This window comes from Hydra vulgaris, chromosome 01, assembly GCF_038396675.1.
Source record: "Hydra vulgaris chromosome 01, alternate assembly HydraT2T_AEP".
Lineage (NCBI taxonomy): Eukaryota > Metazoa > Cnidaria > Hydrozoa > Anthoathecata > Hydridae > Hydra > Hydra vulgaris.
Genome location: NC_088920.1, coordinates 72109274 through 72123137, shown reverse-complemented (window position 1 = coordinate 72123137; position 13864 = coordinate 72109274). Strand labels below are relative to the sequence as shown.

General features: G+C 29.0%; 1 protein-coding gene across 1 annotated transcript; it reads right to left on the bottom strand.

Annotated features, from left to right (window-relative positions):
- Positions 1-902: 902 nt before the first annotated feature.
- Positions 903-3662, bottom strand: LOC136074699 (uncharacterized). Its single transcript, XM_065787040.1, has one exon. It carries the CDS (start codon positions 3660-3662, stop codon positions 903-905), a length of 2760 nt encoding a protein of 919 aa, XP_065643112.1.
- Positions 3663-13864: the final 10202 nt, after the last annotated feature.

The window sequence follows — 13864 nt, the reverse complement described above, 5'->3', positions numbered from 1 at the left end:
ACTATTAAAGAATAATATTTAAGATATCCTTTGATCACCTAAGGCCTAATTTTTAAAAACAAAACAAAAACTCGATATCAAATGCTTAAAAAATATAAATGTGTCGAACCTAAATGTTTACAATCAATACAAAAACTTGTTTTAGAATAATTATAATAAAAAATATCATATAAAATAAAAAACTGAAATGATGATATTAAAAAGCTTGGGATATTATGAAAGAAATAATTGGGAATTTAAAACTGAAAGTTGAATAGTTTACCAGCAATAGTTTACCAGCAAGTTGAATAGTTTACCTGCAAAAGTTTAACTGCAAGTTGAATAGTTTAACTGCGATAGTTTACCTGCATGTTGAATAGTTTACCTGCTCAAATTATCTTAAGAGTATGAAACCAAAATAATTAATTTTACTCATAAAAGTTAAAGGTTGATATACATTTATTTAGTAAACATTCAAAATTTTTAGATTAACAAATAGTGGTTGTAAATGTCAGCGTTGCATATTATTCTAATACCATGCATATGTTTGTTTAATAGTTTTTTCAGTTTTGTTTTATTGATGCTGCACAAAGCAATGTTAGCATAATTGAGATAACAATGAATAAAAGAGAAATAGCTATACTTTAAACAAATTTGATTTAGGTAAGGTCTTGCCTTATAAAGTTAAAAGCCAATATTTTTAGAAATTTTGTTTTCGATTATGTGATTTTTCCATGTGATAATTTCGTCGAGAAGAACACCTAAAAACTTTGTTGAGTGTTCTCTTTTTATAATTTGCTTTCTAATGCTAACATTTGGAAGCTTTAGGGGAATTTTATCTGTATTTTAATTTAATTTATATATTTGTTAAACACCCACTCTATATTACAAGTAAGGTAAATAAAAAGTTTCAAAAAAAATCTCTAGGATCTAGGAATTTTATTTTCAAGAACATCCTTAAAGATTGTTCTTTGTTCTTTTGAGTTCCAGTACTCAACTGCACATTTTAAGATTTTAAGATCCGTTTCAGGAATTATATTTTTTAAACCAGTAATTTTTATTTTTTCTTTGTGTTGCATTAGTTTCTCTATATTTAATTTATGACTATTGCACAGAGCCTTGACGCTATCTACAAAAGGTCGTGGACCTGATTCGTTGTTCAACTGCGACTTAAGAATATCAAATGTCATTTTATTTTTCAACAGGCGAATAAATAAGTTTATCTTATTTTGTTGCGTAATTATAGATATATCTTCAATACAAAATAGGGGATGTATATAATTTTTACTATGATTTGAAACGTTTAGTAGTGACTTCAGTGCAATTCTTCCTACTATATCAAGCTTTTGCAATAACATTTCTTTATGGTCGCAAAGCTCAAGACCATACGTTAGTGTTGGAACAGCTAAAGTTTTATATAACTGGACAATAGAGTTTGGGTGAACAAAACGAATTCCAGCTTGAATTAAAGACTGTATTACTGCCCGGAAATGGGATATTCGGTTATCAATGTTTAAACGATTAAGTGAGGCAATTGGTGAATACTTTGTGTCCCATATAAATCCTAGATGAGTAAGTTTATTGTCTAGTTTTATTTTTTGGTGGTTGAGTGTTATCGTGCATTTTTTAATTTGATGTGTTCCGGTGACCAAAAACTCGGTTTTGTCAGCATTCAATTTTATGCAATTTTCTTTTGTGTAAATGTTACAGATATTAATTAGCTTTTGTAGGCCAGAGAGGGTGGAACTAAGAAGTATAATGTCATCAGCATATGCTACAACACCCGTGTAGTTTCCATTTATTGATGTTCCTACGACACTTTCATTTTGTAAGGTTTCTAGTAGGTTTTGAGTGTAAAGATTGTACAAATGAGGCGAGAGAATCGATCCCTGTCTCACTCCTTGCGTTAGATAGAATGGAGTTGATTTGCAACCTAGATAAGACATAGAAGCACTACTCTCCCTGTATAATGACGATATTGTATTAACAATATACAGTGGTAATTTTTTATTATTGTACAGTTTCTCAAAAAGAATGTCCCAGTTGCAGCTGTCAAAAGCTTTTTCAGCATCAAGGGAACAGAGATAAACAGGTGAGTTGTTGTTGTTGTAGTGTTTAATTGTTTCACTAATAACAAATTCGGCGTGTAGGGTTGAGCTATTTTTGGTGAAACCGAATTGAAGAGGATGAGCTTCTTTTAGATCTGGACAGATTATTAGGATTATATATTCGATTAGTTTTGTGAAGATTGGAATGATACTGATACCACGGTAGTTATTTGGATCAGTTAATGATTTTTTATAAGATTTAGCAAGTGGTATTATAAGTGATGTAGACATCGACTTTGGCGTTTGACCATGATTAAGAGAAAACGTGAAGAATTTTTTTAGCCATTCTATTAGGGCTTCACAACGCAAATATTTTAAATGTTCTGCAGAGATTCCAAAAGCATCTTTGGTTTTGTTTAATTTTAGGCAAGAGATAGCCGTTCTTATAATTTCATCTGATATTATTACAAAGTCAAATTTTGTACAAGGTGGAACTTGAAAACTCTTCGCGGTATGCGTTATAGATTTAGTGTTTAACCGTTTTTCAAAACTATCGGCGAATTCTCTTGTGATTGACTCCTTGTCCTTTTTATTATTTATTGTAAATAATTTTGAGTTTGCATCAGTCTGTATATTTCTAAAAGTATTCCAGAAGTTTTTTGGATTGGTATTTTTTAACATCTCGATTTTTATGTATTTTTTGTAAAGGTTATAGTTTTGTGCTTTCTTAACAGCGTTTCGGAAATTTTTTCGTGCAATTAGGTATTGGTTAAAAATGTGCGAACTTAAATCTTTTACGAAACCCGTGTCACGCCATTTCTTAAAATGAAATGTAAGAACTTTTTTACTCCTATTTAACTCGGGAGTCCACCAAAATTTCGAATATAATGAGTGTTTTTTCTCAGATAAGTGTTGGCGAAGAGCTTCAGATGCACTTTTTGTAATCAAATTATAGATTTTGATAAGTTCTTTATCGTAATTGTTATTTGTAAGGCTAAGACTTTTAATATTATTATTTACGAAATCATTATATAATTGTATAAAACGTTGATTATTCCAAGCATAATTTGGAATGCTAATTTTGTCTGTCATTTTGTGAATATTCTCTTTGAGAGATCTTCCGATGAGTTCAATTACAATTGATACTGGCAAATGATCACTCATATTCTGAGGTGAAAAGGGGGCAACAAAACAGTTGTAATACCTAAGAGAAGTGTTTTTTGAGATAGCTATGTGATCAATATATGATGCATTTGGTAGTGTATTATGTTGATATGTTATCTTAGGGCCTGAACCTTTAATTACGTCCACTAGTTCAAATTCACTCGATTTTATAAATTCTGATAGAGCCGCGGAGTAATTATTTTTTGTGGGACTTGATCTTTCTAGTAAATTGTAGATTTCGAGAGGAAAAGATTGAAAATCACCAAATACAATTACTTCGCCGACACCCTCATAATTATTAACAAGGCCTTTAATTATATCTAATTGATTTGTGTATTCATCTAATGATGTTCGATTATTCCGCGATGAAGTTAGATAAGTACCAATTATAACAATGCTAGTATTATTTTTAACAAGATTTATAGCAAGAATATGATCATCTTCATATAAAATAATAACATTTTGAAACATATGTTTCCGAACCAGAAACGCATTTCCGCCAAACGGCCGACCTTGTTCGCGTTTATTTGCCTGGTGGAAGTACGAAGAGTGGGTGTTTTTGCAAATATTTTTGATTATTGAATGTTCAAGTTTTGATATCCAATGTTCGCATATAAAAGTAATATCATGGGAAGTTATCAAGGATTCAGTGTATTCAATGTTTGATTTAAGCCCATGACAATTAAAAGTGCATAATTTTATGGGAAATTTATTTTTCTTTGATTTTTCTATGATGAAGGCGATGAAAAATATATACTTAGCTTTGGTTAAGTTTAATGACAATTTATTTGTATTAAACCATTCAGTTACTTTAAAAGTAGGAGGCTGACGAGTTTTTGTTGCATGAAAATGAACAGATTTATTCTGTTTATCACCATTTTAGATTTATTTTACCCTCTTCTGTTAAGGGGGAGGTAACAGGACCAACAACTTCTTCCAACAAATAATAATGACAGAATACAAAATTTTTAAAATACTTTTTTTCTCTTTACTAATACCAATTTTCTTTTTACCAATACCAAAATTCCGTTGTTTAGTTTTAGTCTTACTTAATAGATAAATAGGGTATGAATACCCCCCCCCCCCTCACCACCACCACCAGAAACTGAGAACTCTTAAAATATCTTAGAAATGAAGGATCTTTTTTTTTAGGAGACCCAAATGTGATACAAAACATAAAAATATTTCAACATCTTCTCCCCCCCCCCCCCTCCCACCAGTTTTGTTGCACTTTTTTGTTCTTTTCTAACTTTAAAATGTCTTGTTTCAGATAAGGACACCATGCTTGAACAGCAAACTCAAGATGTGGTCTTACGAAAGTTGTATATAATTTTTTTACTATATTTGAATCAAAATATTTAAAAGTTCATTTAACAAGAGCGATCACTTGATTTAACTTTCCTACAGCTTTATCAATATGACTCATTGCTCATTTAACATGCTCATTTTAAATTAGATCATTACTTCTAAATCCCGTTGTTACTAAGATATTATTCTGTTGGGTTTCAGTGTCGAACATTGAATAAGTTATGCATGGATTTTTAAAGCAAATGTGCATAATTTTACATTTTTCATTATTGAATTTCAATAAACATAATGACGACCATTTCAAAATATTATCGACATTTTGTTTTAGTTTATTTATGTATTTATCTTCATCTGATTACTTTTGATATCATGCATATAATTTACTATGACTTTTTACTGTGTCTGGTAGATTGTTAATAAAAATTAAAAATAGAAGAGGCCTTAGGACAGAACCCTGGGGTACTCCACTCTCAACTTTTAACCATTTTGATAAGCATTCCCCTAAAATTACTTGTTGCTTTCTGTTACATAAAAATTATTCCGACAATACCATATGATTTTAACTTTATCATCAGTTGCGTATGAGGTACTTTATCAAATGATTTGAGACATCTGTATCAACATATCAACACACTAGCCATTCTCAATAACATATCAACACACTAGCCATTCTCAATAACATATCAACACACTAGCCATTCTCAATAACATATCAACACACTAGCCATTCTCAATAACATATCAACACACTAGCCATTCTCAATAACATATCAACGCACTAGCCATTCTCAATAGCATCAAATAAAATTTTATTTAAGATTAGTTCAAGAATTATGCATGGTATTGCCCTTAATAAAATTGGTCTATGATTTGCTGGATAGTTTCTATCTCCATTCTGGTACAGTAGTGTTACATTTGCCATTTACTATTTTAGTGGAAATTTTTTTTCTTTTAAGGACCTTTTAAATAGTAACTCTAAAGGATTGCAAAAAACATTTTGACATTTTTTTAACACGTATGAACGTACATCATCTGCACCGAATGCTTTACTGACATTTAGTTCACTAAGTTTACTCCTAATGATATCTTGAGTTATTACTGAGTTAATATCTAATTCTAAAGTCTTGTTTTTACTATAATATTAGGAAAATTTGTTGGATCTTCTATAACTAATACAAAATGAAAATTTTCATTGAGAATAATAGCAATATCATCACGCTTTGTATGTAAAGAACCATTTATATCCATTATGGTATTAATAACCAATTTTATTTTTTTGTATAATTTACATAAGCATAAAATAGTTTTGGATTTTTTTTTGACGACTCTGCTATTTTTTTTTTCATAATTTTTTTTTTGGCGTTAATTTATTTTTTTAACTATTTTGTTGAATAAAATATATTGAACTTTCAGCTGGTCACATTTAAAACCATAAGATAATAATTTTTGTATTTGTATTTTTTTATTAAAGTATATATATTTTTTTAAGAATGTATTTTTGACCTAATTCATTATAGATATTTAGAAATATTTCATAGCACTCATTAATACTGTTATTTCCGAAAAGACTTTCCCATTCATTTTCATTTATAGCATTGTTTATGAATGTGTAGTTATCAAGTTTATAATTAAATGTAGATTTCCAATAATTTGACAGTGTTGCCTAGAGTTGGGTTATGAACTTATATATACATACATATATATATATATATATATATATATATATATATATATATATATATATATATATATATATATATATATATATATATATATATATATATATATATATATATATATTTATGGATAAAAGCTAGCTCTTTATATAATAAATCACGAATTTTTAAATTATATCAACCCGCCTTTGCATGCGTATTACAGCATTTAAAACTTTCTTTAGGTATTGTAAATATGTGTGGTTAATAAACGTATTGCTTGATTTTCTGCATATATATAAACTGAAAACATGTATAATTGTTTTAATGAAATATATAGTAATGTTTGTCGTAAGAAAAAAAATACTTGTTCAACATAAAAACTTCCTTCACCACAAATAAAAAAAACATATCCTTGCTATATACGAGTTGTCAATCAGTCAATATATATCCTTGCTATATACGAGTTGTCAATCTAAAGATTACAGTTTAGAAAGATTACACGTACAAAATGTCAATCAAAAGATACACAAAGGATATGTTGCTCCTTCAAAAGTTTTTAATATCTGTTTTGAGGATGCTCGTGCTTTAAAAATACTTTGGAGGGACCTTATACATGTTTTAAGAATACTCGTAAACTGAAAAAAGATAAAAACAACACCAATGAGCTAAGTGCCAGCACTCTTCTTCATTTCCAATAACTTTGGGGGTACATCATGGTTCTATCCTTGGTACTGTTTTGTTTCTTATCAACATTAATGATCTTAATGATAACCTTACATCTAAAGTGGCTCTATTTACTGATGAATCAACTTTATACTCCTGTCTTGACAAAAATGTCTTCTTTTTTCAATTGCTTAGAGCAAGCAGCCAATCTTGAATCTGATCTCACTTTTGTAACAGATTCGGGCTTTCAGTGCCTAGTGAATTTTAACTTCAAAAAAACTCAGTTATTTACTACAAACAACTATAGCAATAGTTGTTTGCAGTAAATAACTGACTTCTCATAGAAAACATATATTGCAAAGTTAGCATGTGCTAAGGTTGCTTCACTTTATCGTGCTCACCTTTATCTTACTCCTAATTCTATTTTCTACTCTAACAAATTTCTTACTAGTCCCTCTATGGAATACTGTTGTGGAACATCTGGGCTGGTTCTTCTCTTCTGGACAAGATTCAAAAACGTAGTTGGACCTACTTTATCTGAAAAGTTTGAGCCTCTCTCCTATCATTGGTTGCATCTTTTTCTCTTTTTATCTGAAAAGTTTGAGCCTCTCTCCTATCATTGGTTGCATCTTTTTCTCTTCTTATCTGAAAAGTTTGAGCCTCTCTCCTATCATTGGTTGCATCTTTTTCTCTTTTTATCTGAAAAGTTTGAGCCTCTCTCCTATCATTGGTTGCATCTTTTTCTCTTCTTATCTGAAAAGTTTGAGCCTCTCTCCTATCATTGGTTGCATCTTTTTCTCTTCTTATCTGAAAAGTTTGAGCCTCTCTCCTATCATTGGTTGCATCTTTTTCTCTTTTTATCTGAAAAGTTTGAGCCCCTCTCCTATCATTGGTTGCATCTTTTTCTCTTTTTATCTGAAAAGTTTGAGCCTCTCTCCTATCATTGGTTGCATCTTTTTCTCTTTTTATCTGAAAAGTTTGAGCCTCTCTCCTATCATAACCCTAACCCTAACCCTAACCCTTGAAGCTTTTAAAAAGTTATTTGAGTAATAGAAAGCAATTTGTTCACTATGACGTATCATCGAAATCAAACTTGTTAGATGTAACATGCGGAGTTCCTCAAGGGTCTGTCCTAGGACCTCTCCTATTTCTAATTTACATAAACGATCTTTATGAAGCATCTAATTTAATGACAATTATGTTTGCTGACGACACGAATTTTTTTCTATCTCATAGTAACATAATTACCCTATTTCAAAGTATGAACATAGAATTAATTATAATTTCAGAATGGTTTAAATTAAATAAGCTTTCTCTTAACATTGAATAAACAAAATGGTCTCGCTTTCATCCATACTACAAAAAACATCTTCTACCAAGTGAATTGCCTGCTCTTTTTATAGATGACATTCAAATTAAAAGAGTAACGGCTACAAATTTTTTAGGGGTTTTTATTGATGAAAATCTGACATGGAAAAAACACATTGAAAACTTATCCTCTAAAATTTCCAAAAGTATAGGAATACTATTTAAAATAAGAAGCATGCTAAATAATCATACTTTAATTCAGCTTTACCACTCTTTTATTCATTGCCATCTAAACTATGCTAATGCGGCTTGGGGTAGCGTAAGTAAAACTAAATTAGAACCACTTTATCGCCAACAAAAACATGTTGCACGACTTATTAATTTTAAACATCGATTTTATCATGCTAAACCTCTTTTAAGCGAAATGAATATTCTTAATATATATCAACTTAATATTTTTAATGTATTGTGTTTTATGTTTAAATGTAAGTCTCGCACATCTCCAATTTCTTTTCACAATTTATATTCTTTAAAAGTTAAAAATAAATACAATTTGAGTAATGAAAATTTTATTCTTCAACCAGTTTTCAAAACTAATTTTGGTAAATTTTGTATTTCATTTAGAGGAGCATTTTTATGGAACAAAATAGTGTTAAAACTTTTTGATTTCTCTCATGAATGGAACTTTTTCTTATTTAAAAGAAAATTGAAAGAAATTCTTTTCTCAGTTGAAAACATTCTGATATATTTTTAAGTTTGTTTTGTTTTTTATTAATACTCTTAGGAAATATTTTATCGTAATTTATATATACGAAATCTTTTATCTTAACTTATATATGTGTATGTATATATATATATATGTATATATATATATATATATATATATATATATATATATATATATATATATATATATATATATATATATATATATATATATATATATATATATGTATCTATATGTATATATATATACGTATATATGTATGTGTATTTGTGCGTATTATTTGTATGTGTATATATATTGTATTGTATGTATATATATATATATATATATATATATATATATATATATATATATATATATATATATATATATATATATTGATGTGTAAGTATATTTATGACATGTTTGTATGTTTAAATATGTATAAATAATTATATTTGTATTTATGTGTGAATATTTGTCTATGAATTATTAAAGGATTATTTATTATTTAAAATCTGTTTAGGCGGTTCTCGATGACAAGATCTTATGATCTACTGCGAGTATCCGCGTTCTTGTTGTAACGTTAACAAAATTGTTATTCTGACTATACGTATTTTATTCATTCTTATATTGTAAAACTTATTTTGAATAAATAAAAAAAACAAAAAATAAAAAATCATTGGTTGCATCTTTTTTTCTTTTTAACAAATGCTATTATGATTTCTGCTCAAAGGATCTTTTGTCTCCATCAACCAAAACTCGTTCTCGCATGACTTGTCTTATTTAGCAAAGTTGCATTATTTTACTGTATCTCTCCCTACATGCTCTAAAAACTTTTTCTTCCTGAACTTAAACCCTTTTGAACTCTCTCGCCTCTTTGTGTTTTCCTGACTCATACAATCAACAGCTTTTCAAGTCTTCTGACAACTGTTTCCATGCTCTTTAACTCTATTCTTTATTTTCTAGTAACTCCTATCTTAACAGTTGATGCTTGCAGCTTTGTTAAAGATGAATTAGAATTAAAATAAAGTTTAGACCAATCAAAAACTAAAACACAATCTATTGATTCTAATTTATTCAGTAATTAATTAGAAATAAAGTTTAAACAAAATTATTAGTAATAAAATATCACAAACCACATTCTCTAAAAATTATTTATGATATTACTTTTTAGTTTATTTCATTTTTTTAATATTTTTGTAAACATCTATTAATTTCTTAGTATGTGTTATATATTCTTGTGAAAAAAATTTTTTTGTTGACATCTTTACTTTGAACAAGGCTGCAAGCATTTAGAGTTGGAGGTTATTGGAAGAAAAAAGATGAAGTTTATAGAGCAAGATAAAGGTTGACAGATGACTAAGAGGATTGCAAATTATATGAATCTGGAAATCAAAATGAAGGAAACAAATTCCAAAGAACTCATTTCGAGGAAAAAAACTAGACGAATAAAATTTTTTGTCGCACTTAGAAACAGTAAAAGTAAAAGAATGAGACAATTGAATGACGAGTAACACAAAAATGAATTTTAGTAGATGGCACAAGAGACGCTAGCTCTTTAAAGCAGTGCCCATTAGAGTATTTATAGAAAAGAGAAAGAGAAGCAACATTACGACAAATAGATAATTGTTGGAGGTTGGCTGCAAGAGCAGGTCCAACTATGTTTACAATGCGTTTTTGCACCTTGTCTAAAAGAGAAAAAGCATTATTCTAAGATCCTGCCCAACAGTATTCCATACAAGTATTACATACATTTTTACATACATTACATACAGTATTACATACACTTGAGATTTATGGAGATAAAGAATAGAATCTAGAATAAGAAATTGTCAAAGACGATAAAGAGATGCAACCTTAGGAGATGTTAATTTTGCTATTGATTTGATATATGGTTTCTAAAAAAGATCGGGAGTAAGAGTTAATCTTAGAAAATTAAGGTTAGATTACTCATCGATAACATTACCGTTCATAAATATAGGAAGATCTAGATTACTGCAATAGCCATTAGCTGAAAAAAATAGAGTTTTATCTGAGTTAAAGTTTTCCAGCCACTGAGAGCCCCATGCTGTAGCAGAAGTGAGATCCTTCTCAAACTCATATTCACTCTCCAAGCAATTAAAGAGTGTTAGCTTCTTATCAAAATAAGAATAAATCATCAGCAAACAATGCCACCTTAAATGTGAGAATTTCTGGAAGATCGTTAATGTAAATTAAAAAAGCGATAGCCTTAACCTCTCCACCTCTAACTAATGCACGATAAAACCTATAAGTTATTTCCGTTAACAAATCAGTAGTAGAACGAGAAGATGGAAAAAAATATGAATTTACGATCCTCGGTAATAAGACAATGAGAAATAAAATCATTGACTTTTTCTTGTCCCGGCTATTAATTTATGTGCATAATAATTTAAAAATCATAATAGCGCTTCAAGATTAGTTAAATCACCGCGTGATTTTCACTAAACTAGACCACTAAAGTATATTTCCTACTTCTGTTTTTAAAATAAACTTCGCGTTTCGTGATCCCTGAACAGCTGAAATATTGTCGTTTAAATGTGCCGTGCGCATTGCAAATTACAAACATTACAAATTTACAGATGTAACGGCTTATAGATAGTATCTATTATCTATTAGATACAAATAGTTTTTTTGTGTAGCAACAATATATTCAATATTTAGTAGTCATCATTTGTATATTTTTAATATAATAAAATAGCTATAAGGATAAACTGAATAGAACTGATACTTAAATTATAAAAATGTTTTAGTATATAAAAATCTGTGATTCTGTGCAACATTTATCTAACTGACAATAACGTGGTTTGTTTATATTCTTTTAAATCTTTTTTTAAGATCTGAACGTGGCAATTAAATATTTACCTTTTAATTTAAAGTAATCTTATTTTGATGTGTAATTGTTTACAGATCTAAGTATTAAATTTTTTTCTCTGAATAAATATAAAGTTCACCCAACACTACTTTTGTCTTGTTTATATATATAACCTTTTTAGTCTATTATATGGATTTTATTCATTTACATCTAATTACATTAATCATATGAATGAATAAAATGCATATAATAGACTAAAAAGGTTTTTTGAATGTTTTATTTGTATGCATTAAATTTGTGTGCATATTATTTACATTGTCATACAATATATGTGTAGGTCCTTCTCTCTCTTTCTCTCTCTCTCTCTCTCTCTCTCTCTCTCTCTCTCTCTCTCTCTCTCTCTCTCTCTCTCTCTATATATATATATATATATATATATATATATATATATATATATATATATATATATATATATATATATATATATATACAGCGGTGGCCAAAAATTAAAGACCACTCTTTTTTTTTCAAATTTATTTTTAACCTTAGTATAATTTTATTTTGGAAAAAGGTATCAAAAAAAGAAAAACATTTTTAGAAAGAATTTTTATTGTATTTTATATTTATTATAAAAGAATTTATAATTTTTTTACAAAATAATGTTAAAAAACTGACTAGTAAAAAATATAAATGGGAAAAAAATTGGACAAAATTTTAAGACCAGTTTCAAAAATATTTCAAAAAGCAATAAAAAAATAATTTAGAAACGTGTTGTTCCTCCATTTCTTTTCAAGCACTCTTGTACTCGTTCTGGCATTGAATTCATTAAAGTTTTGATTACTTCATCAGGCACATTTTTCAAATGATGAGAGATAGAAGATTTCAAATCTTCCAAATTGTAAAGTTGTTCTTTACCAAGCTTGTGATCAAGCCACAACCATAAATTCTCTATTGGATTCAAGTCTAGACTATTGGCAGGCCATGGAAGCACTTGTATTTTATTAGAATTGAACCAATCGCTAACAACATGCGCTTTATGACACGGCGCATTATCTTGCTGGAAAATAAATCCATCTTGCAACTGCCATAAATCAATGCTAGGAATAAGCGAGTTTTCCAAAATTTCGAAGTACCTTTCTTTGTTGAGTCTACCATCGAATAAATGAAAAACGCCAACTCCACAGGCACTCATACAGGCCCAAATGTCTATTGAACCACTGCCTTGTTTTGTTCGTTTCAAAATGCATGATTCATCGAACCGTTCGCTTGGAAGTCTACGCAACATTACGCGACCTTTTCTGTTGTCTACCTCAACGTTCATTTCATCACTAAAGGCCACACGGCTCCACTGATCTGTTGACCAATTTTTATGTAGTTTGTACCACTCTTTCCCGGCAAATTTTTGTTTTTTATTTAAGCGTGGTTTTTTTGCAGCAGCACGCCATAAATAATTTAGTTCTAGGGTTTGCTTTCAGACCATTTGACAGTATCCATTTCGTAGACAAGTCTGTAGATGATGCTTGTCTGTTTTCTTTCATTAATCTCACTAACGAGCGAACATCACGGTCATTTGAAATTTTATTGCGTCCAGTCCTATGACGATCATTAATTGACCGGGTCTCTTTGTATCGTTGAATTATGTTAATAATGCAAGAGTGAGACCTTCCGAGCTTTTCTGCTATTTTTCTGATGCTATAGCCTTCTTCTTTTAATACAAGAGCCGCGTATCTGTCTTTTTCTTCGATCTTTGCACGCATTTTTGCAATATTTTTATATCCTTATTGCAATTCAAAAAATAAATGTTTATTTGATATCGAAACTCAGGTTTCGACATTTTATTTTATAGCCAACGTAATAAGCAATTAAGACAGTTAAAAAAAATAATGGATTATTATTTTTAATAAGTGCAAGTTAAAGATTTGAAAGTGGTCGTTAAATTTTGTCCAATCTATTTAAAGAAGATTTATAAGTACTCATCAGTTTTTTAATAAGTTAAACGCTATTTAATTAAAATTAGATTAAAAAAATTATACCACTTTAATCCGTATGTTTTAATTAACAAGATTCAGAGTTGTTACGACATAATATGTCTGGCAGATCTGTCGACATATTTTCAGACATATTTTCTGCCGACATAAAATATGTCCCACATATTTTCGATTGACATATTTTGACATAGTTTTATGTCTGAATT

Excerpts from the sequence above, each read along its gene's own strand:
- LOC136074699 (XM_065787040.1), bottom strand. The coding sequence starts at position 3,662 with ATGTTTCAAAATGTTATTATTTTATATGAAGATGATCATATTCTTGCT.